We start from the raw sequence: 24,465 nt of genomic DNA on the forward strand, positions 1-24,465 counted from the left end.
TTTATCAACATTATCAGGTTTCGCCGACCACACCGGTTCAAGGTTTCCTGTGATTCTTTAGCGTTGTTCGTAGGTTCGTGCATCAGTTCGTGCGTTGCTACACCGGTTCAAGGTTTCCTGCAAGTCTTTAGCGTTGTTCGTAGGTTCGTGCATCGGTTCGTACGTTGCATATGCTCTTTGATACTAGAGGTATGTATACTATAAAGTCCCTTTTAGGTTTTTTATTGGACAATTGTTATTTCCCTAATTTTGTATGGACAAGGGTGGGCTACAACTCTGCAAGTTAGGTTTGTTAAGTGTTAGAATATAATTTCCGTGGCTTTACATTTCCTCGATGTCCAATATATATACAATGAGCATATACCGACGTTTATTGTGCTATCATAACTTACGTCAATCATGCAAAAGTTGGATCTTTCTATTGTATTCCTGTTGATTTAATTTCAAATGTTTTGATATAATAGCTTCAAATTTGTAAGTACGTATTTTTGTTAGCTTTGGCATTTTGTGTTGGTATTGTTTGTCTAATTACATTATCCCCACTACATAATTTTGCTTAGCTTAATTACATTTAATCCAAGAAATTTTACCATAAATTCTGATTATGTGATGCCACGTTACTTAAGGTACTCTTACTCTTTTTAAAAAATGGATTTATATTGTTGTCTTCGTGTGAAGTTGAAAATATCACCTTGTGCGCTAAAATCACATGCTTTATTTTCCTTGCAAATTCATGTGAAGTTGAAAGTATGATCTTGTATGCAAAAAGAAAATATAATATGGAAGTGATATAGGGTAATAACTTTTAGAAGATGAAGATAGATCACAAATATTAGTCACTAAGGAAGAATGATTAAACAAAAAACCATAAGTTATGGTATGAATTAAGAAGAGTTGTGTACGGAGGTGTTATGTGACTTAAATTAATCTCGTGTGATATATCAAGGTTCTAAGAATGATTATAATATTTTAATAAGTACATATAAAAATTTCCTATTCTGCGACCGACGTATATTACTAATTACTCAACTAATTTCGTATAGATATGGATAAAAGTTGGATCGATCTACCCACTGGTCATCATGAATATATCGACGGTTGTATGGAATTTATTGAGTTTGCCAAGCAAGATCTAGTCGAAGGAAAAATTAGATGTCCATGTAAGAACTGTAAGGTAGAGAAATGGTTCTCCGTAAATGAAGTGGAGAGGCATATTTTGTTTAAGGGATTTTATAAGCCATATAAGGATTGGATTTTTCATGGTAAAGGGGATACGTTTCAGCGTATGTTTGAGAGTGATGGAGGGATTACTAGTGAAGGATCCCTTGATAACCAAAGTGGGTTTGTAGGTCGAGATAATATGGGAGGGCTATTAAGATCAGCATTTAGTGTTAATATGCCTCCCAATTGCCCAAATTTAGAAGCACGAGAGGATGATGAATGGATTGAGGAGCCCTTGGCCTATGACACAGATGTAGAATATGATTATTCTACAATAGAAGAAGATGTGACATATAAGAATTTGCTTGAAGCTTCTGAGGAGAAATTGTACGAGGGGTGTATCAATTTTTCAAAGTTATCTTTTCTGTTACACTTGTTTCACTTGAAGTGTATGAATCACTGGTCCATAGAATCTTTCAATATGTTGTTGAAGCTAATTCTAGATGCATTTCCTCAAATACTTGATTTTCCCTCTTCTTATTATTACAGTAAGAAAATGATAAAAGACTTGGGCCTTGGGTATGAAAAGATTGATGCTTGTCCGAATAATTGCATGTTGTATTGGGGTGAATTTTTAAAGAAAGACAAGTGTCATGTTTGTGGTACATCGAGGTGGAAGAAAACTAAGGATAGGGGCAACGTTGTAAGTGATCAAGGTACGGATACTTGTAAGAAAGGTGTGCCAGCTAAGGTAATGCGATATTTCCCTCTTATACCGAGACTAAAAAGAATCTACATGTCATCATCAACAGCAGAAGATATGAGATGGCATGATACAGAGCGATTGGGTGAAGATGATAAGAAGATTTTAAGGCATCCTTCAGATGGCTTAGCATGGAAGGCATTTGATGAGCGTCACAGTGATTTTGCATTAGACCCTCGTAGTGTTCGATTAGGTCTTGCGAGTGATGGTTTTAATCCTTACCGTTTAATGAACACCACTTATAGTACGTGGCCAGTGATGTTGATTCCTTATAATCTTCCACCATGGTTATGTATGAAACCGTCTTCTTTCATTCTGTCCACGCTTATTCCTGGAAAATCAGGTCCCGGAAATGATATTGACGTGTATCTGCAGCCATTAGTGCATGAATTGAAATTGCTGTGGACAGGGGTTGAAGCTTTTGATGCTTTTGCCGGAGAGAAATTTAATTTGCGTGCGGCTTTGCTTTGGACTATTAATGACTTTCCCGGCTATGCAATGCTCTCTGGTTTGAGCACAAAAGGTTACAATGCATGTCCTATATGCTTAGATTCCACGCCTTCTGATAGATTTGGGAGCAAGATTTGCTATTGTAGCTATAGAAAATGGTTACCTGCAGATCACCCATATCGATGTCAAGGTGACAAGTTTTGTGAGAAGTTTGGAACTAATGAGTGGGGTAAAGCCCCATCTCGTCCTAGCGGCACTGATATATTGAGGCAGCAAGAAAAGGTGAAGCATGTTTACGGAAAGTCGAAGGCACCACCGAAAAAGAGGCAAAGAGGACACGATGATGACGATGATGTCCAAGATGAAAGTGACTTTGGTACCAAGAGAAGCATATTCTTTGATTTGGTGTATTGGGAGCATAATCTTCTAAGGCATAATTTAGATGTGATGCACATTGAGAAAAACGTGTCTGAGAATATTTTGGGAACTCTTCTTAGCATGGATAAGAGTAGAGATAGTAGGAATGATCGAGAAGCCCTTGAAGCATGGAGAATAAAGTCTCACCTTTGGCTGAGTACTAATCCTAACGGAGGTGAATGCATGCCTCCGGCTTCCTATTCTATGTCTACGGAGGAGAAGGAGAGGTTCCTAAATGTTTTGCAGAAAATTAAAGTTCCTGATGGATATGGATCCAACCTTTCTAGTTGTGTGAATATGAAGCAAAGGAAGTTGATTAACCTCAAAAGTCATGACAACCATGTTCTAATGCAGGATATCCTTCCCGTTGCCTTAAGGGCCTCTAAAGCTACAAAAGTAATTGACTTGTTGGCTAGATTGTCTTCCTTTTTCAAGAAGTTGTGCTCTACAACTATTGATCCAGATGATTTAGATGGTCTTCAAAATGAAATTATTTTAACTCTTTGTGAGTTGGAAAAGGAGTTTCTGCCTTCATTTTTCACAATCATGGTCCATTTGTTGATTCACTTAGTGGAGGAGGTTAAACTTGGTGGACCAGTGCAATACAGATGGATGTATCCCATTGAAAGGTTAATATCTTACACGTCTAAATTATATTCTTTTTATTTAATATTTCACATTTATCATATATTAAGTACAAATGTTTTATTTGAAAGGTACTTGTCCCATTTGAAATCACATGTAACCAATAAAGCCCAACCTGAAGGATCTATTGCAGAAGGCTTCCTTTTAGAGGAGACAATTAGGTTTTGTTCGAGATATCTTCAAGGTGTTAAGACCATTTTCAACATACCTAAAAGGATGGATGATGACATTCCAAATCCCAATGATTACTTGTTTAATTCTGGTGGTCGAGTTATTGGGAAGGAGGTCAGCATTCGCCTTGATGACAAAAGCTTAAAACAAGCTCATCGCTACATTTTGCTTCATTCTGATGAGATAAAAGGGGATCTGGAGTAAGTATTATGTTGGTTTTCTTTTGAATTATCAATTGTTATAATAGATGATTTTTAATTTTGTTCTTCTTCCATGAAGTGAATTTTTAACCGAGAAACGTCAAATGAACTTACAAAATCATGTCACGGAGAGTGATGAAAGTAACTGGATCATCAATGAGTTTGGAGGGTGGCTGCAAAATAAGGTTACTTAAGTTCTTTTAATGTGAATACATACTTCTTTTAAAAAAAAATGTATTTGATTTAATGATGTATCATCGTAGGTACATTACATAGATGCAACCACCGAAGATGGGAAACTAAGAAAAGCTTTGGCTGGTGGTTTGCATTCTTATGGTAGAAAATTAAAAGGATACATAATCAATGGATACAAATTCCTTTCCACGGATCGCGATTCTCGTCTTTTGACACAAAATTCTGGAATTATGGTCGAAGCAGATGGAGATGCCTACTATGGAAAAGTGAAAGATATCTATGAATTAGATTATTACGGAGATTACAAAGTTGTATTGTTTCGTTGTGATTGGGTAGACATTCATAGGGGTGTAAAAGCATATCCAAATGGCGGAGTATGTGTCAATTTCTCTAAATTGATGCATTCTGGACGATTGTTGCAAGATAATCCATTTGTATTCTCATCTCAAGCAAAACAAGTTTTTTACATAGAAGATGAGATACAAAAGGGATGGTTGCATGTTTTTAAGAACAAGCCTAGAGATGTGTTTGATTTAGGGGATTCTTTACCAGTAGAGGAAGAGGGTGGGACCAATTGATCATGCTTATTTTTTATTGTTTTGCTTTGGATTTGTATTTGTTCATGACGTTGTGAGTCATATTGTTTAATCTGGTTGAATAATGAGTTATATACTTAATCTATACTCACTTATTTTATTGTCTACTAATGTCCAAGTACCCTACTACTAGTTTCTTTGATGGTGATACAGATATTTTTATACCGTTATTCCGTGAAAAGGGGGCAATTTATCTTTATTTTTTGTGATTTCCCCCTTTTGTATTTGATTTGGTTCATTGTTGTTGCAGTGTTGTTGTTGCTTTTCTTCCCTTTTTTGTTGCGCCTGTGATACACAAGAAAATGTGTGTCAGGGGTGGGTTGGTCCATTATAACTAAACAATAAGGTTTATTGGGAAAAGATTGATTCTTGTTTGTATGCAACTGTCTTGGTTCTGAAAGTTTTACCCCCCTTTGACAAAGCGTATCTGTCAGAGTTGCCAAAATATCATGCCTGGCTATCTAAGGAGAACCACACAGACAAACCGGTTTTGAATCTGTAAGATTAGTGAAATGCTGTGAGTTAATCATGAAATGACTCCAATGTAAAATATTGCTAAAAACAATTCACTAGATTTCATTGTTTATAACAGTAAACATCACTCCAGTAGTTTCCAATATTACACAAGTATCAACACGTTACCTCTTTACTTCTTCATTTATGTTTCTGTCTGTTTCGAGTTCTGCAATTTAGGCTTGATTCTCCCTTAGATGTTTGTGTTCTGCATTCATGTTAACAATTAACAATGTGCATCCACCTCTTCAAAGCTGCCATTTACTACTATACTAAGCTGCTGGATCACCCATTGGATCCTCTTTCTATGTCTTTTGACTTTGAGAATCATATGTGACCACCGACTTTATATAATTATAGCTAGCTTTTTTCAAGCTTCTCTAAGCTCATTTGTATTGTAATATTGATCCTTTTATCGCCTGTTTTCTCTCCTATGGAATGTATAACTCTCTTGATAATCATTTTCTTAAAACTACAGGCTCAGGATATTACTGATTTAGGCTCTCTGAATCAAGCAGCAAAGATCTTTATTCTAGGTATGGTTCCCCTCCTTTCTTTTCAAAACAGAATGGGGAATAACTAATAAGGTAGCCAAATCATTTTGTTAATACATGTCAGACATGCAACTGTTGCTTGATGTTGTTTTGCTGGTTCACAGCTTCCTGATTTGTTTGATGACTTGTTTTAGATTGTTCTTTAGCTTTTTCCTGGTGCCATGATAATATAAAAATTGAGAGTTTTCACTGTAGTCTGAATCTCAGAAAAGGAGGGTGTAGCAGGTTCATCTTGCCCTTTCCCTCATAACTGTAGAGCAAAAGTGTAGTAAATGAGTGTAGGCCAACTAAAATATTGCTTATAACTTCAGTCTAAACTACACCCAAAAAAAAGGAAGTGTGCCAGCTATGAGATCATCTCTTTGATCCATCAGAACTGAAAAAATTGTTTTTTGGCAACTGGCAATAAGCTAGCTAGCAGATTTCTCAACCAAAACAGTTAAAATCAGAAATTGAGAAAGTACCTTGAGCTTCTTTTCTATATAGCGTGCATAGTCAGTCCACAAATCACTAGATATAGGAAACTCAGTGATAGCACGTTCATATAGAATCTGAACACGCGCAGGGTCACCTGCAGATTCTTCAAATTTCAAGTATCTCTGCAGAAACAAAATACATGTTAAAACCAATAAAGGGATAATTTGAGTTCAAGGGAGATAAACAAAATTCTTGCTACCCTCATTATCTTGATAGCTTCCTGTTCGTGCACCCAAAGATGTGAGATCAATCCCTCCAAATGCCATCCATCACCCTCCTCATTCCACCAAGCTGCTACACACTCATTCGCATCCACATTCGTAGGGGCCATAGTGCTAATTCGACCTCCAAGGAGATTTGGTAGCCACCTGGAGGTTGGTTGTTTCCATAGTGCTAATATCTTCACTTTCTGATAATATCTTCAGTGCATTTCCGTTAGTTGTTTCCTTTCTGGTTTGCCTTCTCTATCTTGTTTCGTGCTTATGCTTGTAATGTGACAGGTTATAATGAAACTTAATAAAGGGATGAACGGAGCAAAAGGCCTTCCAATATAAAGTTTTCAAGTTCCTTGAAGGTTTCAGACTTTTGAGTCTATGACTTGTATATTCTAGACTCTAGATCACTCAGTGAGCTAAGGACTAATTAGAGCCAGGATGAATTTCTTTTTCTCAATCAGATTTGCACTTTGCTTCTATATTTACTGAGTTTTCTGCTCATTGTAATTCTTGTTTATGTGAAAATGTTAAACTGATTTAACGTGTATGATTGTCACTTTGAGTGAATACCTATTATCCTATTTAGTGATTCATTCTTGTAGCAATTGAGTTGGTTTAATGACCTTTTTATTCATGGCTGATTGTGTTTCTTACTTTCTGAACAGGAACTAAAATATGAGTTACAGGACTAAAAGAACATTGGTAGCTATTGACGAAGGGTCGAGCATTGCTGCATCCAAGTCCCCAAAATCTTCTGATCCATCCACCCAAAACTGGGGACCGTTCAGTCCTCCAACACTTGGAGTGTCACAGACATTTGGGACGGTATCACAACCCATTAAGCAACCAGTAGCTGCTAAAAAAACCATGGTTGCACCACAATCATCCTTGCCTCGGCCTACTTCCATGGTTTCAAAGCCACAACTGAAGGCATTATCAAAACCATCCTTTACCCAGACAAAACCATCCTCTAACCCATTATAACAACCAATTCCGCCCACTCTTACAGGAACAACACAAAGTAGATGGTATAAAGGACCTACGTTTCCCAATCTGACTGAAATTGCAACACAAAAAGCGTCAACACCGAATCCACACCAGCCTACTATGCAGCCTGTGTTGCAGCCATTCAAAGCTACCTTGCAGCCTTCTTTGCAGCCTTTCAAAGCTTCCCAACAGCCTCAAACAGCTACCAATCAGCCTCAAAAAGCTACCCATCAGCTTCACAAAGCTACACAACAGCCTCAAAAAGCTACACAACAGCCGGTATCTTCTTTTACAAGTGTCAAACCACATTTAGAGAAAAGAGCATTTGTTGCACCTTTGGGAGCAACAAAACATGTGATGTCACAATCTCCTACACCACCAGACACCATGGCAATGAAAAAGAGAACCGGGAAGCAAGAAGGTCAGTTGCCTCCAACATACATGCATGTGAGTGAGAATGCATTTCAACCTCTGCGATCTCCTCCATCCAATCAGGTTGAGAGTGAAGTTATGCCAAACTACAACTGGGACGAATTTGAAGAATCGGCTTCTGAGAGTGAAAATGAATTTGATCAAGGAGAAGGAAGTGATACTGCTGTGAAGAAAGCAACACTTCGACATCGAATCATTATTCCAAATTAGCCAGAATCGAGGGAGTTTGATGAGAAGGTGGAGGCTATAGCTATAGGTAAACATGTCTCTACATCAAATATGCAAACTGTAAATTATCGATCTTGGTGATTTTTTAGTCTGATTTAGCTCCTGTGACAGATGCTGATGGAATACGACATCTGGTAAAGGGACCAGTTCTGCCTCGAGACGTTTGGCATGATGCAAAGGGGTTCAGATACATTGTTAAGCTCAATGAATTCAACCAACCTATTCGAAAAGGTGGGAAGATCCTTGTGAGCTTCCTTGGAGATATTGCAAAAAATGATTCACTTTGTCCAGTGGGAGTCCCAAGTTGGCGTGCTGTGAACAATCAGTTAAAAACTAATGTTGTTACAATGATTCGGGTATGTGGATTTATTGTTCTTAACACTTGTGTTAATTGTAGTTTTATTTTAGCTTGGTTAACTGTGTAATTAGCTTTAAATTTATTCTGTTTCCATCTGTGTTCATCAATCAGTTGCCCGTTTTTTAGGTTTTTATTTGGTCATGGGGGTTCCGACCCCGGGTTAAGTTTCTGCAGAATCACTAAGTTCACCTAGCTAGTTCTGATCAGATCAGTGCTGATCAGATCAGACAGATCAGTCTGATCTGATCTGATCAGAACTAGCTAGGCAAATTATTTTGTTAACATTGTAACTTAATTTTTCCTTTTTTTTTTGAAGAAACATTTTGTGTTACCTGATGGACCTCTAGTTAACAAGGCACTAGTGATGCGTATTGACAAACCATGGAACAATCATCGATACAAATTGAAGAGGGATTTTTTCGATCCAGTGAATAAATCTCGAGAAGAGAACTATGCCAACGTGCCTGATGGAGTGTCCACTAGGAGTTGGACGGAATTGGTAGATTATTGGCTTTTACCAGAGGCCATGGTTTGTGACCCCAAAATATCCTAAATTTAGTAAGTTTTATTTGTTTCACCTATATATGCTAACATTGGTTTCATGAAACTAGGAAAAATCTGAAATGGGAAAAAATGCTCGAGCTTTACAAGGCAATAAGCACAACAGTGGTGCTACAAGCTTTGCTAATCGAAGAGTTGATATGGTATGCTTTTCAACCTAGCTATTTGGTTTGTAGCATTTCAATTGCTATAGGTGCTAAGTCTAAAATTCATAAACAAATAAGAGTGATATAAAAGTCTAAAATTCATAAACAAATAAGAGTAATATTTACTCGTATATGCATATCTAATCTCACACATAAGGACATTCTTTAGTTTTCTAATGTTAAAGTAGAGAAATGTAGAAAAGTTGGCTATGCGGGCAAATGGAATTGAAAGCAGCAGCTGGGAAAATCTTCCTACTTTCCGTTTCTGTTATAAACCATGTTGCAGAAGTATACATTATGTGACTCTTCAAAAGTTTTGGAGATAGTTGTCCTAGATTCTCATGAACTTAGAGCTTTTAGGATCAGGAAACGGGGTTACCTGACACTATTACTGTCAAATAGAGTCAACTTTTAACAGGAACTAAGAAGTATGATTCTGGAGGGTGGTCTGGGGATGGGAGCGGGTGTGCGTGGCTACTCCAAGTTTAAAGTAGAAAAAATCAGAAAGCAGAGGCAATGAAGTCCATCTGCAGTGCATGAAGCTGCAAAAACTATTCAATTTAAACAACAAAGGCAGTATTTCATTCTATTACATTATCCCCATAAACTTCAGGCGATAAAAAATTGTTCACAAAGTTCTAACTAAAAGTCAATAACAAAGAATAAAAATTATGCATAATTAAGCATAACTAATCATTATTCGATCTGCATTTTTACAACAAAAACCCTGCAATGATAATCAATTAATTGTGAACGAAACATGTTTAGCTGTTAGTCTGTAGGTGTAGCCTGTAAATTACATTGTTGGTCTTAGTGAGAACAGATCAAGTAAGTAGCTGTTAACAGATAAATTGTTATGGAGATCTATGTTTGAGATAGGCCAGCAATTAATGGTTCTTGCATTTGCTCTGAACACACTAAAATGCAAATTCACAATGAAATGACAAAGAGTTGAATCTGCTACGTATCCAATAACATATTCTGGTATTACACAAATGGAAGAAAAGTCATATACAGAGTAGTCATATATTCTGGGATTAGTTATCTTTATCTACTTTCTTGAAATCCAGGAAGCAACAATGGACTTAGGGCAACTGTAGGCAGAAACTTTATCGGAGATGCGGCTTTGTGAGCTGCATATGCAAGTGAAAATGTCCCAACTTTCTCACTTGTTTCAGTTGATGATATTCCCAGCTATTGAAGTAAGGCTGAGACATCAAAACCAGCATTAATAAGAGCATAGCATAATGTAAATAAAATTAGAGATGATGTGAAGTGCGGCCTTGTGAGCTGCAAATGTTGCAAATCAACACCAATATTATTTCTAATTTGAGATTAATCAAGCACAACAGCCTAAACATGACTAATTCAAGAGTAAATCAATTACACAAATTCAAACCTATCCAATCAACAAACAACCAACAACATTCCTTTCTCTATTAACATTTCAACCAAAATAACAAAGCTTCACCTCACCACCACCAGTCCACCATATAATTTATTCCCGAAATAATGTCTTTGATCCTTTAAAATGAGTTTTTGATAATTGGTCAAGCCATTCAGCACTAAAACTCACTAATTTAGCTAAATTCTAGCTGACATCAAAAGTTAACAACCAACTAACTAATATGGTTCTTTCCTAAACATCTCACTCGAAACCAATTAAGTATTCATTCAGCAAACCATATATGTTCCAGGAAATTCTAATCCCCTTCATGATGACATACATTGTTCTAGAACTTTTGATAATTGATCAAGCCATTCAGCACTAAAACTCACTAATTTAGCTAAATTCTAGCTGACATAAAAAGTTAACAACCAACTAATCCGGTTCTTTCCCAAACATCTGACTCGAAACCAATAAAGTATTCCCCTTAGCCTGACACAATTAGCAGAGAGCTTGCTGATGTCACTGCCTCTGTTGCCGACTCTGTCACCCCTTGCAAAGTGGCAATGCACCCAGCAACCCTACTACGGGGATAACAACTCAAAGTGTTAAACAAATATAGTGATAGTCGGTTTAAGAACTTCAAAATTTCAGTTTTCAATTTATTTTTTTCCTGAAATTGCAGAAAGAGAAGAAAGGAGTGTTTAGCGAATTGGCATTTTTCAAATCAGTTTACGCCAAAGAAGATGGAAGCTTTAAAGAGGGCACACTTCCTCATCAATTTGTGGTATCATTGCATTGAGCTAATTCTATAAATCAATCTTGTCTCTTGAAGTCTATTTATTTTTTTCTTTGCTTGTACATAGTATTCTTGGTTAATAGATTTTGAGTGATCTTTTCATATTATATAACAGGAGGATGCCAACAAAAAGGTCCAAGAAAATCTTGCGAGTTCCTCTTCTTCAAAGCCCGTAATTGAAATTGAGAATGCAGTCTTTAATGAGCTCATGTATAAAGGTGAAGTACCTAAACGTCCTCTGAATTATGGATTTGGAGTGAAGCAAAGCGACATCTTTGGAGTGGAAGGTTTGCTGAGGAAAGAAGGGTCAAGCTATGTTAACAACAATGCTATGGAAATGGAGAACATGAAAGGTGAAATATCAGTTGTCAAGAAGCAAAATGAGGACCTTGCGCAACAAAATCAAGTTCTAAACACCAAGTTTGAAGAAACAACACAATCATTTAAAATGATTGCTTCTTTTTTGGGACAAGTTTTGAAGGAAGTACGCAAAGGGAATGTTTCATCGAACCTTTTAGATGGTGCGGAATCAGCAATAAATATGGTTAGTTATTTCTGGAAATTATTCTGATTGAGCATCATGTATCATTACCTGAAATGTGGCATATCTAATTTACATATTAAAATGCTTTTTGTAGATTACTGATGATTCTGGTGGCAATGGTGACAACCAGGCCGAGAAATGAGACTTTGACACTATTGCCAAATGCAAGGTAATTTCATATGGAATTAATTAACTGCATTTCATGCTTTATAGATAAACTTATAGCTGAAACAAGCTTTATAGTTGTCGATTATTTATGGATGATGGTGAGATTAGAAGGTAGATGTTTAGATTTAGTATTATCATAATAAGGTATTATGTTGATATTAGCTGAAACACGAGTTTGGTGTTAGGTCTGGGTTGTTAACAAACTATGGTTTCTGTTAGTTAATTTATGATGCTCCTTCTGTAACGCGTAAAGAAAACACAGTGTTAAATGTCAATCCAAGACAGCAGCGACTCCGACTTACTCTCCTGATAAAACCTCATTCGAACTCTGACCATGAGTGAGAGATAAGTCTGAAATCAACTACTATAAAAAGTTTTAGTTGCCATAGAAATTGCTCATAGTATAAGCTTGTTTTCTGTTTGATTGACTTCTATAGTCTGTTTCGTTTTTGGTCTGTTCACTCATAGTACTATCTTAGAAAAATCGTATCAATCTGTTTTTCCTTATCCGTTTCTGGTTGTAACTGTTGCTTCGCCCTCTCAAAGTTGTCCACCATTGGAAGAAGACTCTCAATTACTTCTCCCTGTGCATCGCTTCGAACTGATAGTCTCTCTTTACCTGATCTCCTTCTAAAGTTATCAAAGTCAGCTTGCAGGCGGATAAATCTATCCTTTCCAGAAGTTATCTCTTCTGTCAAAGTTGATAATTTCTCAACCAACTCGTTCTTTTCTGTTTCTAGTCGGTAAACAGCGATCTCTATTCTGTAATGGTCTGATAATCCCCAGTTAAACAGCCTCCTTATAATATTTAGTGAGAGTTTCCACACTTTCCCACATATTCTTGGTACTTGTCTCTTCTTCTGTTTCCCCAACTTCCTCCTCTAGCATTTCCTCATCCATCTAAAATCACCAGTAAAAAGAAAATCATAAGAAATGAATACCAATTACCAATAAATGAATACCAAGTACAAATTCTTTAGCTATTGTACTTGTAAGCATCACTTGCTTTGCTTCTCATCACGCCTGAATATTATATCAAAGGAAAAAAGAAAGTTCTTGGGGTCTTAATCTAAATCTATAACTGACAAGAGGAACTAAACTCGAAAGATTAAGAATCTACAGCTTTGATAACATGAGAAAACTGCTAATTAAAGAAAGTCACAGTTTAAGCAGCAAGTTAATGAACATCAGAGGCTAAGGATAAGAAAGCCATTATGACTAAGGTAAGACTATATACCTTTTTCCTTCCTAACTTGTCACCTAACCACCCAAAGATGAGTTGCCCAGCAAAGGTACCACACAAGGCCACATTCATGGGTATAAACCCTGGGCTAGTTGGATTTGGCTCAGTGTAATAGAGACGGCCTAAGATTTTGGTCACCACAGATATGGAGAAAAGCTCATAGACATTAGTAAAGAAGCCCATACCAAGAATCATGAAAACTTTCAAGTGGTACCATTGTGTCTTTGCTACGTCAAGTACACTTAGCACTTTTAACTTTTGTCTCTTCGCCATTGATTAGGAAGTAGGAACTAACCTTTAATTCATACAGGGAAAAAACAAGGCAAAAATCAAATGTTAATGTTTAAAGTGTTATTATACAAGCATTGCAAATTTGTAAAAAATGACCTTTTATAACTCAAATTTTGCGAGTTTGGCTGGTGTCGTTGTAGAATGTTTTAGTGTTTTTTGTTTTTGCTTGGGTGCGGGCTGTGATCCCTTAGCTTTTGTTTCCCTTGTTGTTTTCTGTTGGTTGTTGTTTGGGTTTCTACCTTTGGTAATTAAGTTAACTAATTTACCAATAATATATATATATATATATATATATATATTCATTGTTCATGTCTATATTTCTAATAGTCATGCATTTTTCCCTTGATTAATAGTTGATATTATTTTGAGAAGACGACTAGTAGTTAGGATCAAGCTGGTTAGGATTACTGTTAATTTTCCCTTGATTTTATGGAATGTTCATCATACTATATTTGACATTAAATTTTCTTTGCAGATTATTGATGATTCAAGTGGTAATAGTAAATGTAGATCAAGAGATGAACAAGTTATCTTGAAGCTAAGCTAGCATAACGATATGTTTACTTGTTCGTAGTCAGGAAGTTGTTTTTATTTAGTTTTGGACTATCTTGTAGAAAAAATGATAATGCTAGTTAGAAAGTTATTTTTGTTTTAAAATATCGCTTTTATTTCAGTTTGACTAGACTCTGCGAATTAATTTAATGTATAGATGATTTTTATCACTTTTCCTAAATTAACTACTTAAGTATATATGAATCATAGCAAGTTAATATGTTGCTTTAAGATATATAGTGTACGTACGTAGTAAGTTAATGTATTTGATTATGATTAATTATCTATGGTCGATATATATTTTTATAGATAATTCATGATTTTAGATTAATATATATATATATATATATATATATATATATATATGAAAAAAATATGATGCAAATTGTGACGCTCCAAAGCGTCTAAATTATTATGTATATATGAAAAATAATATGATGCAAATTGTGACGCTCCAAAGGGTCTAAATTATTTTGGAGGGAATGGGGGGACCTCGCACGAAAGTGAACATATAGTGACTCTAATAAGAGTCTATATATTTCGGGTGTCTAAAGCGTCTCTATGTGGTTTATAGTGGCGGAAAAATGTGTCTATAAACGTGCAAATAGTGACGCTTTATACAGTCTAAATATTGCGACTCTCTATAGAGTCACTATATCCCAAATAGCGACGGAGAAATATGTCGATATTTTGCAAATTGTGACGCTCTAAAGCGTCGGTAAATAGCGGCAATGAAAATAGCGACCCTCTCCCAAAGCGTCGCTATGTGAAATAGCGACACTGTAGAGCGTCACAATTTGTCCCAAAAAGCGTCACAATGTGCCGCGTTTTTTTGTAGTGCTTGTACAACTTTTAAGCATCTCATCCCGATTTATGGGAGGACAATCTCAATCTTGCGATCTTGAGATTAGACTTCGTTTGATAGGTGATTACCTGAGCGTTGCCTTTATAGCCTCCTTTTACGGTGCGACGGTTGGTCAACGTCAAAGCAACCTGTTCTCAAACAAGTAATCTCAAATCACTCAGGTATTGAGGATTTAGTGTCTAATAATTTTAATGAAATTTACTTATGACAGATTTTCATCTCTTACAGTAAAGTTTCATAGGTCTTGTCCGATACTAGTCTTCCCAAAGTAAGTATCTATGCAAATGATTATGACAATGCCATGTCCACATAGTTCAAGAAACAGAACTACTAGTCATCTTGCATTCTAATCGTCTAACGTTTTCTATGCGTCCAATTTTATAGAAAACTCCGACTAGGGACCATTTTCAACCTTTGACATTCAAGTTCACTTGATAGACATTTCTTAGTCACGGGACTGGTCCTGACAGTCTATCTTGAATATATCGTCAAATTGAAGGGACTCATCATTTAATAAACCACAAATTAAATGGAAAAATGAATTCTTTTCATTTGTTGTGAATGATTAACCAATAATGTTTTACAAAGATTTAAACTCTAAAACTTTAAAACATTAAACAGGGATATCAAAGCCATTCTCCAATATGCTTGATTCCCATAGCTGCAGTGTGCGAGTTGTGCTTCGCCTGCGGCAGAGGTTTAGTTAATGGATCTAATATGTTGTCATCAGTTCCAATCTTGTTTATCTCGACTTCTTTTCTTTCAACGAACTCTCGTAGAAGGTGAAATCTACGAAGTACATGCTTGACTCTCTGGTGGTGTCTAGGCTCTTTTGCCTGTGCAATAGCTCCGTTATTATCACAATACAGGGCTATTGGTCCTTTAATGGAGGGGCCTACACCAAGTTCACCTATGAACTTCCTTAGCCATATAGCTTCCTTTGCTGCTTCATGTGCAGCAATGTACTCCGCTTCAGTTGTAGAATCCGCAATGGTGCTTTGCTTAGCACTTTTCCAGCTTACTGCACCTCCGTTGAGGCAGAAGACAAACCCAGACTGTGATCTGAAATCATCTTTGTCGGTTTGGAAACTTGCGTCTGTATAGCCTTTAACAATTAATTCATCATCTCCACCATAGACCAGGAAGTCATCTTTGTGCCTTTTCAGGTACTTCAGAATATTCTTGGCAGCAGTCCAATGCGCCTCTCCTGGGTCTGAATGGTATCTGCTCGTAGCACTAAGTGCGTACGCAACATCCGGGCGTGTACATATCATAGCATACATTATTGAACCAATCAATGATGCATATGGAATCCCATTCATTCGTCTACGCTCATCAAGTGTTTTTGGGCACTGAGTCTTGCTTAGAGTTATTCCATGAGACATGGGTAGGTAGCCTCGCTTGGATTCTGCCATCTTGAACCTATCAAGCACCTTATTGATATAAGTGCTTTGACTAAGTCCAATCATCCTTTTAGATCTATCTCTGTAAATCTTGATGCCCATTATGTACTGTGCTTCTCCTAGATCTTTCATCGAAAAACATTTCCCAAGCCAAATCTTGACAGAGTTCAACATAGGAATGTCATTTCCGATAAGTAATATGTCGTCGACATATAATACTAGGAAAGCAATTTTGCTCCCACTGACCTTCTTGTATACACAAGATTCGTCTGCGTTCTTGATGAAACCAAAGTCACTGACTGCTTCATCAAAACGTATATTCCAGCTCCTGGATGCCTGCTTCAATCCGTAGATTGACTTCTTTAGCTTGCATACCTTTTTAGCATTCTTTGGATCCTCAAAACCTTCAGGCTGTGTCATAAACACAGTTTCTGTTAAAACGCCGTTTAAGAAAGCAGTTTTGACATCCATCTGCCATATTTCGTAATCGTAATATGCAGCGATTGCTAACATTATCCGAATAGACTTTAGCATTGCAACTGGTGAAAAGGTTTCATCGTAATCCACACCGTGGACTTGCCTGTAACCTTTTGCAACCAATCTAGCTTTGAAAACTTCAAGTTTACCATCCTTGTCCTTTTTCAGTTTGAAAACCCATTTGCTTCCAATGGCTTGGTAGCCATCTGGCAAATCGACCAAATCCCATACTTGGTTTTCAGACATGGAGTCTAATTCAGATTGCATGGCTTCTTGCCATTGCTTGGAGCTAGGGCTCGTCATACCTTGTTTGTAAGTCGCAGGTTCATCACTTTCAAGTAATAGAACGTCATAGCTCTCGTTCGTCAAAATACCTAAGTACCTTTCCGGTTGAGATCTATATCTTTGCGATCTATGCGGGGTAACATTTCTAGATTGACCATGATTCTCACCAGATTCTTCTAAAGATCTCTGAGTTTCATCCTGAATGTCATCTTGAGCATTCTCTAGAGTTTGTTGTTCGACTCGAATTTCTTCGAGGTCTACTTTTCTCCCACTTGTCATTTTGGAAATGTGATCTTTCTCCAAAAAGACACCATCTCGAGCAACAAACACCTTGTTCTCAGATGTATTGTAGAAGTAATACCCCTTTGTTTCCTTTGGATAGCCCACAAGGATACATTTGTCAGATTTTGGATGAAGTTTGTCTGAAATTAATCGTTTGACGTATACTTCACATCCCCAAATCTTAAGAAAAGACATATTTGGAGGCTTTCCAAACCATAATTCATATGGAGTCTTTTCGACAGCTTTAGACGGAGCTCTATTTATAGTGAGTGCAGCTGTATTTAGTGCATGTCCCCAAAATTCTAATGGAAGTTTGGCCTGACCCATCATTGACCTGACCATGTCTAGCAAGGTTCTGTTCCTCCGTTCCGACACACCGTTCCATTGTGGTGTTCCAGGAGGAGTCAATTCTGATAGAATTCCACATTCTTTCAGATGGTCATCAAATTCATAGCTCAGATATTCACCGCCTCTATCAGACCGCAGTGCCTTAATCTTCTTGCCTAATTGATTCTCTAATTCACTCTGAAATTCCTTGAATTTGTCAAAGGATTCAGACTTATGCTTCATTAGGTAGACATAACCATATCTACTGAAGTCATCGGTGAAAGTGATAAAGTAGCTGAAACCACCTCTAGCATTTGTACTCATTGGTCCACATACATCTGTATGGATTAAACCCAATAGTTCATTTGCTCTTTCTCCAACTTTAGAGAAAGGTTGCTTTGTCATTTTGCCAAGTAAACATGATTCGCATTTACCATAATCCTCTAAGTCAAATGGTTCTAGAATTCCTTCCTTTTGAAGTCTTTCTAAGCGTTTCAAGTTTATATGGCCTAATCGACAATGCCACAGATAGGTGAGATCTGAATCATCCTTTTGGCCTTTTTGGTATTTATGTTATATACTTGTTTGTCGTGATCTAATAAATAAAGTTCATTGACTAATCTAGCAGATCCATAAAACATCTCTTTAAAATAAAACGAACAACTATTGTCTTTTATTAAAAAGGAAAATCCCTTAGCATCTAAGCAAGAAACTGAAATGATGTTTTTAGTAAGACTTGGAACATGGAAACACTCTTCCAGTTCCAAAACTAGCCCGAAGGGCAACGACAAATAATAAGTTACTACAGCTAATGCAGCAATCCGTGCTCCATTTCCCACTCGTAGGTCGACTTCACCCTTGCTTAACTTTCTACTTCTTCTTAGTCCCTGTGGATTGGAACATAAGTGTGAGCCACAACCTGTATGTAATACCCAAGAAGTTGAATTAGCAAGTATACAGTCTATAACGAAAATACCTGAAGATGGAACGACTGTTCCGTTCTTCTGATCTTCCTTTAGCTTCAAGCAATCTCTCTTCCAATGCCCCTTCTTCTTGCAGTAGAAGCATTCGGATTCAGAAGTGGGTTGACTGACCTTCCTCTTTACAGATTTGGCGCCAGTTTGCTTAGTTGGGCTGGCCTTGTTGCCACCTTTCTTAGCATTCCTCTTCTTTCCAGATTTCTTGAACTTGCCCCCACGCACCATAAGCACATCCTGCTTATCACTTTTGAGCGTCTTTTCAGCGGTCTTCAGCATACCGTGAAGCTCAGTGAGCGTTTTGTCTAGACTATTCATACTGTAGTTCAGTTTGAACTGATCATACCCGCTATGAAGAGAATGGAGGATGGTGTCTATAGCCATTTCCTGAGAAAATTGTTGATCCAGCCGACTCATATTCTCAATGAGTCCAATCATTTTGAGAACATGTGGACTTACGGGCTCGCCTTTCTTAAGCTTGGTCTCAAGAATTTGCCTATGAGTCTCGAATCTTTCGACTCGAGCCAGATCTTGGAACATGTTCTTCAACTCACTGATGATTGTGAAAGCATCTGAGTTGATGAACGTTTTCTGCAGATCTGCACTCATGGTGGCGAGCATTAGACATTTCACATCCTTCTTGGCATCAATCCAACGATTGAGGGCTGCCTGAGTGACCCCGTCGCCTGCGGCTTCGGGCATCGCCTCTTCTAGGACATACTCCTTTTCTTCCTGCATAAGAACTATTTGCAAGTTCCTTTGCCAGTCAAGGAAGTTTTTCCCGTTCAACTTCTCCTTTTCGAGAATTGATCGAATGTTGAATGAATTGTTGTTTGTCATATTTAAAACTACAATTGAAAAGAATAAACAAATAAATAACCATTCACAGTTTCTCTTAATAAACTTAAATTCTAGCATACATGCATAATTCAATGTTCATTAAGCATTTTATTCAAGTTATGTGTTCCGGCAGGTGTGAATAAAATGATTCCAAGATCCTAAAATCATTGAAGAACTAAGCACAGTTTGTCGACTTAATCCTAAAACATCTTAGGTAAGCAAAAGCCTTTTGCTAATAGTCTAGAAACTATTCTTGGTTGATAGGTACGTCTAAGAACTTATTAGGTAAACCTATCGATTTTGCCACGACATAAAAGGACTCCTTACTTATATCGTTGAGTTTCACCAAAACTAACATGTACTCACAATTATTTGTGTACCTTGCCCCTTTAGGACCAATAAGTAACACCTCGCTGAGCGAAAACTATTAATAGATTGATGTAAAGGATATCCAAGCAAGTGTATATTTTGGCATGGCACCTTTTAACTCAATTTTTATGTTTGGAACTTAAGGCTCTTACTATTTTGGTTAGATTTTAAGTGAACTAAAATCCTTAATCATGAAACATAATCAAGCTTTTGATCTCATGCATTTTAAGACATATTTAAAAGCAATAAATAACTTAAAACATGCATAAGATAAATGTGATCTAGTATGGCCCGACTTCATCTTGAAGCTTTAACTTCAAAGTCCGTCTTGAAAATCTCCGTGGGAGGCACCATTTTCTTCAAATAGGATAAGCTATAATTAAAAACTAATTACAACTATTTGATGGTACGCAGACCATATTTGAATTGAAAAACAACTTTGGTACTTTAGACCAATTACATTCAAATTAATGGTACGCAGACCATATTTTCTATCCTATTTGGGCCATACTAGTCACTTCATAACCTGCAAAACAGCACATATACAATATATACCATTCACCCATTCATTATCATGAATGGCCCACATAGCTGGTTAGTAAAACACATTATGCATCACTTAAACATTTGCAGCAATTAATCAAGGGCACCAATAATCTACAAATTATTCAGTCCTTATTAATTCTAATCAAGTTGTTTTAACCTTAAGGATTTGTAGACCTAATCAAGAGTTTATGACTAAAAAGGGCTCCCACTTAAACCAATAAATTCATATGCTTTACTAATTTTAAACATAAAAATGTATTTCTAGTCTAACCGGAAACATACAAATTTAATTAAAATTTAAAGCTCATATAAATTTATAATGGAATCCAAAAAGTTTAATTTAATTTCAGTCGTATTTAAATTAATTCATGATTTTAATTTTAGTAAAATAATTAGAATAAATAAAATTTATTATAATTACAATATTCAAAATTAAAATCCAAGAAAATAATTTAAATTATTAATTTTAAAATTAATTAAAATTACGTAAACTGAAAATTTCAAATTAAAATTTCAAAACGATCTAATCGCAACGCAACAATCTGATATATGCGTTTTATATAGAGTTTTTACCCCCGTCCCTTAGTACTTTTATGTATCAAACGTGCTCTTAGGAGCCGTTTCTAGTACTAATGTGTGTTATTGAGTGTGCCTTGAGTTTCAGTTTTGATTATGAGAAATTGATCGTTTTAGACCCGTTTCATTGTTGATCAAGGCCACTATATGAGTCCGAGAAGTTCGGGACTTCCATCGTCGACTTTCGGGAGCCTTAGATGCTTATGGTTGAGCCCCGGGAGTTAGACTTGGTGATACGGGCGAGATACATTGAAGATTTTAAATCGCCCTGGAAGCTGAGGGCGAAATGCAACCATCGGGCGGAATTATAAGCAAGCCAAGTTCATCAACGCGCGCCCGATCGGGCGTAGCTCGCCCGATCCGGATCGGGCGGTCAATCTGGAGGCTTTGTGGAGATTTCGCAATCCGCCCGATCGGGCGGATTTTGGACCGATCGGGCCGACTATCGAGTGATTCGCCCGATCGGGCGACGCCAACCTACAGCAGTTTTTCGCGTTTTTACTTCCGTTTTTAGGCCTTATTTTGGCAAAACTATTTAATCAAACTTGTTTTATTTTTTAGGGACATCTTATTTTCCAGCACTAAACCCTTAGTTTATTTTTCTAAGTTTTATTTCCTCTCTACATTAATTCAAACACTTAGTTCGATTTATACAAAAACACAAGCTTTCAATTTCCATTGTTCGAGAATTAGGTACTGCTTCTTACTTTAATTTATTCTATTGCTTTGATCATGTTTTCCATTATGTTAATCGCTTTGTTATTAGTTATCATGAGTGAGTAGTTTAATTTCTAGGGTTTAGGGGATCCATGAATGCATGATTGGGATTATATGTGGACTTGATTATTTGGTCGATTAATTATAATTTCTATAGCTTATTACTATTGCTCGTCAATTCTGTTCGGCCGGACTATTTTGATTTGAGTTTGATTAACCTTAGATTATGCGCCGAGAGGTATAAATCTGATGTTTTTGGTCTGTGGCTATTAGATAGGAATTATTTCTAGTACGTAGCGAGAGCCCGCTAGTTATTCTATCCTAAGGAATTCATAAGATTCGAGAGATGCATGTTTTCCTAGTTATGATTGTTAATTAATTGTTATTGTCCGTTGTCCAATCCCGGTCTGCATTTGTGGTGAACCGCTGCCCTAGATTCCCTTAATATTGTTATATTCCAGTTTGATTATTTGCCTTAGCTTAATATACAAACCAATCCAATTCTTTGTTACCAGTAGTCTAGATTAGTTAATTAATAGTAGAAAGAACATTGTTTCCCTGTGGATACGATCCCTGCTTCCCTTGCTATATTTTTAGTTGGTGAACGTTAGGTTTATCTTTGATAGTTGTGCGATTTAGCCTGTCAAATTTTGGCGCCGTTGCCGGGGAAACGGTTTTATTTTCTGTTATTAATTGTTTTTCTAGATTATTGTTTGTCACTTCTCAAGGGACTCCCGTTCCTTGAGACCGGATCTCACGACTGTTTTCTAGTTCTTGCTTGTTTATGCCCAAGACTGTCCATACCAGCGATCTGACTTCGTTCGATCCTGAACCTGAACGGACCTTTCGTAGACGGCGTAGATTCGTTGAACAGTTGAGAGACTATTCTGACTCTGAATCCGACTATCTGATTAGCAATCTATTCCATACAGATTCAGAGATGGGTGACCAAGCACCACCACCCCCACTTGTGCCAAGGCTTACAGACTATTCTAAACCAAGTCTGTCTATGCTTCCCAAGGCAATCATGCCTTCCATTGCGGTCGAGAATTTCAAGATTGAACCCCAGCTGATAAACATGATCGAGAGACACCAATTCGGTGGGGAAAAGGGTGAAGATCCCAATCTCCACATTCAGTCTTTCATTCAGTATTGTGCCACCATTAAGCAGAAGAATTTAACACCGGAGCAGACTATGGAGATACTCTTTCCATTTTCATTGAGTGGGAAGGCCAAGCTATGGATTAACAGTCTCAACCGCGCAGCTATGAAAATCACCGATTGGAATTCCTTGGCCCTTGCATTCTATGTTAAATATTTCCCACCTGAGAAGACAGCTCGTCTGAGGGGTCAGATATTAGGTATCTCTCAACAAGTAGATGAGAGTTTGTTCGAAGTTTGGGAGAGATTCAAGGACTTGCAAAGAGAGTGCCCACACCATGGTTTGGATGACTAGTTCCTGGTTCAGCAGTTTTACAATGGTCTGGGTAATGAGTCTAGGTGTCTTTTGGATTCAGCTGCCAGTGGGAGATTTATGCAACTGGAGGTGCCTAGAGCTTTGGAGGTGATTGAGGAGATGGCCATCCATAGTGCCCAATATGGGAATCCTAGAGGCTTTGCCGACCGAGGTGTTAAGCATGAGATTAATTCTATTGAACAGCTTACTGCTCAGCTAACTGCCCTACATCACAAGCTCGACAATATACAGATCGCATCTTCCCAATCCACCCAACATGCTAGTGTCGCTGCAATGAGTGCCCAATCTGCTAACGTCTGTAATAGTTGTGGGATGCAAGGCCATTATGCACAGGTATGCCGGAGCTCCATCGAACAATGCAATGCATTCCAGTCCTACAAGCAGAACAATCCGTATTCCAACTCATATAATGAGGGGTATAAAAATAACCCCCTATTATCATATAGGAGTACTAATGTTCAGAACCCCCACCAGATTCAACACCCTCCACCATCACAACAACCCTACCAACCGCGGAGTAACTACAACTCGCAACCTAGTGGATCACCTGGCTTACCACCACAACCTCAACCCACACAACCTGATCCCATGCTTGTAGAGATGAGGAATATGATGTTGGAATTGCAGAGATCTCTAAGCGAAAAGGATGCCAAAATCGATGCCCTTACTGCTCATAACAAGATCATGGATAAATAGTTGGCACAAATGGCTACCGCTCTTGCAGAGAGACCCAAAGGTCAACTCCCTTCACAGCCTGTGACCAGAGAGTCTGTAAATGCTGTCACTCTGCGGAGTGGATATGAATATGATGGGCCACCTATGACTATAGAGGAAGGGGTTGAATTATCTGTTAGTGGTGCTGTGCCAGGAGAAAGTGAGAAGGTGGTCAAGGATAAGGAAGCTGACACAAGGGTTGAGAAGAAAGTTGAGATACAAGTTCCACCTATCAAACTTCCCTTCCCTCATCGTCAGCTAAAGAACAAGCTAGACAAGCAGTTTGGTAAGTTCTTAGAAGTGGTAAAGAATCTGCAGGTAACAGTCCCTTTCACTGAATTAATTACTCAAGTACCTGCATATGCTAAATACATGAAAGACATCTTGACTAGGAAGAGAGCATTTAGTGAGGTGGAGACTGTTGCATTTACTGAGGAGTGCAGTGCCTTACTACAAAATAAGTCTCCACCCAAGTTGAAGGACCCCGGGAGTTTCTCTATCCCGTGTAATATTGGAAACCTTTTTATTGACAAAGCCTTATGTGATTTAGGTGCCAG

The 24,465-nt window shown here is 37.4% G+C and overlaps 2 protein-coding genes and 1 non-coding gene across 3 annotated transcripts; 2 read left to right on the plus strand and 1 right to left on the minus strand.

The window, feature by feature from the left end:
* The first annotated feature begins 1,045 nt into the window (after window positions 1-1,045).
* On the plus strand, window positions 1,046-4,580 carry LOC130463399 (uncharacterized). Its single transcript, XM_056832520.1, has 4 exons — window positions 1,046-3,420; window positions 3,508-3,807; window positions 3,887-3,992; window positions 4,071-4,580. Exons 1-4 carry the CDS (start codon window positions 1,046-1,048, stop codon window positions 4,578-4,580), a joined length of 3,291 nt encoding a protein of 1,096 aa, XP_056688498.1.
* Window positions 4,581-7,464: 2,884 nt separating this feature from the next.
* On the plus strand, window positions 7,465-14,294 carry LOC130463400 (uncharacterized). Its single transcript, XM_056832521.1, has 8 exons — window positions 7,465-7,941; window positions 8,094-8,360; window positions 8,679-8,891; window positions 8,974-9,066; window positions 11,142-11,243; window positions 11,371-11,799; window positions 11,894-11,968; window positions 13,977-14,294. Exons 1-7 carry the CDS (start codon window positions 7,465-7,467, stop codon window positions 11,939-11,941), a joined length of 1,629 nt encoding a protein of 542 aa, XP_056688499.1. The 3' UTR covers window positions 11,942-11,968; window positions 13,977-14,294.
* Window positions 14,295-23,056: 8,762 nt separating this feature from the next.
* Window positions 23,057-23,163, minus strand: LOC130464516 (small nucleolar RNA R71). The gene has a single exon (XR_008924920.1). It is a non-coding gene; the product is annotated as a small nucleolar RNA R71 (small nucleolar RNA).
* Window positions 23,164-24,465: the final 1,302 nt, after the last annotated feature.

Source organism: Spinacia oleracea, chromosome 6 (assembly GCF_020520425.1).
Source record: "Spinacia oleracea cultivar Varoflay chromosome 6, BTI_SOV_V1, whole genome shotgun sequence".
NCBI lineage: Eukaryota > Viridiplantae > Streptophyta > Magnoliopsida > Caryophyllales > Amaranthaceae > Spinacia > Spinacia oleracea.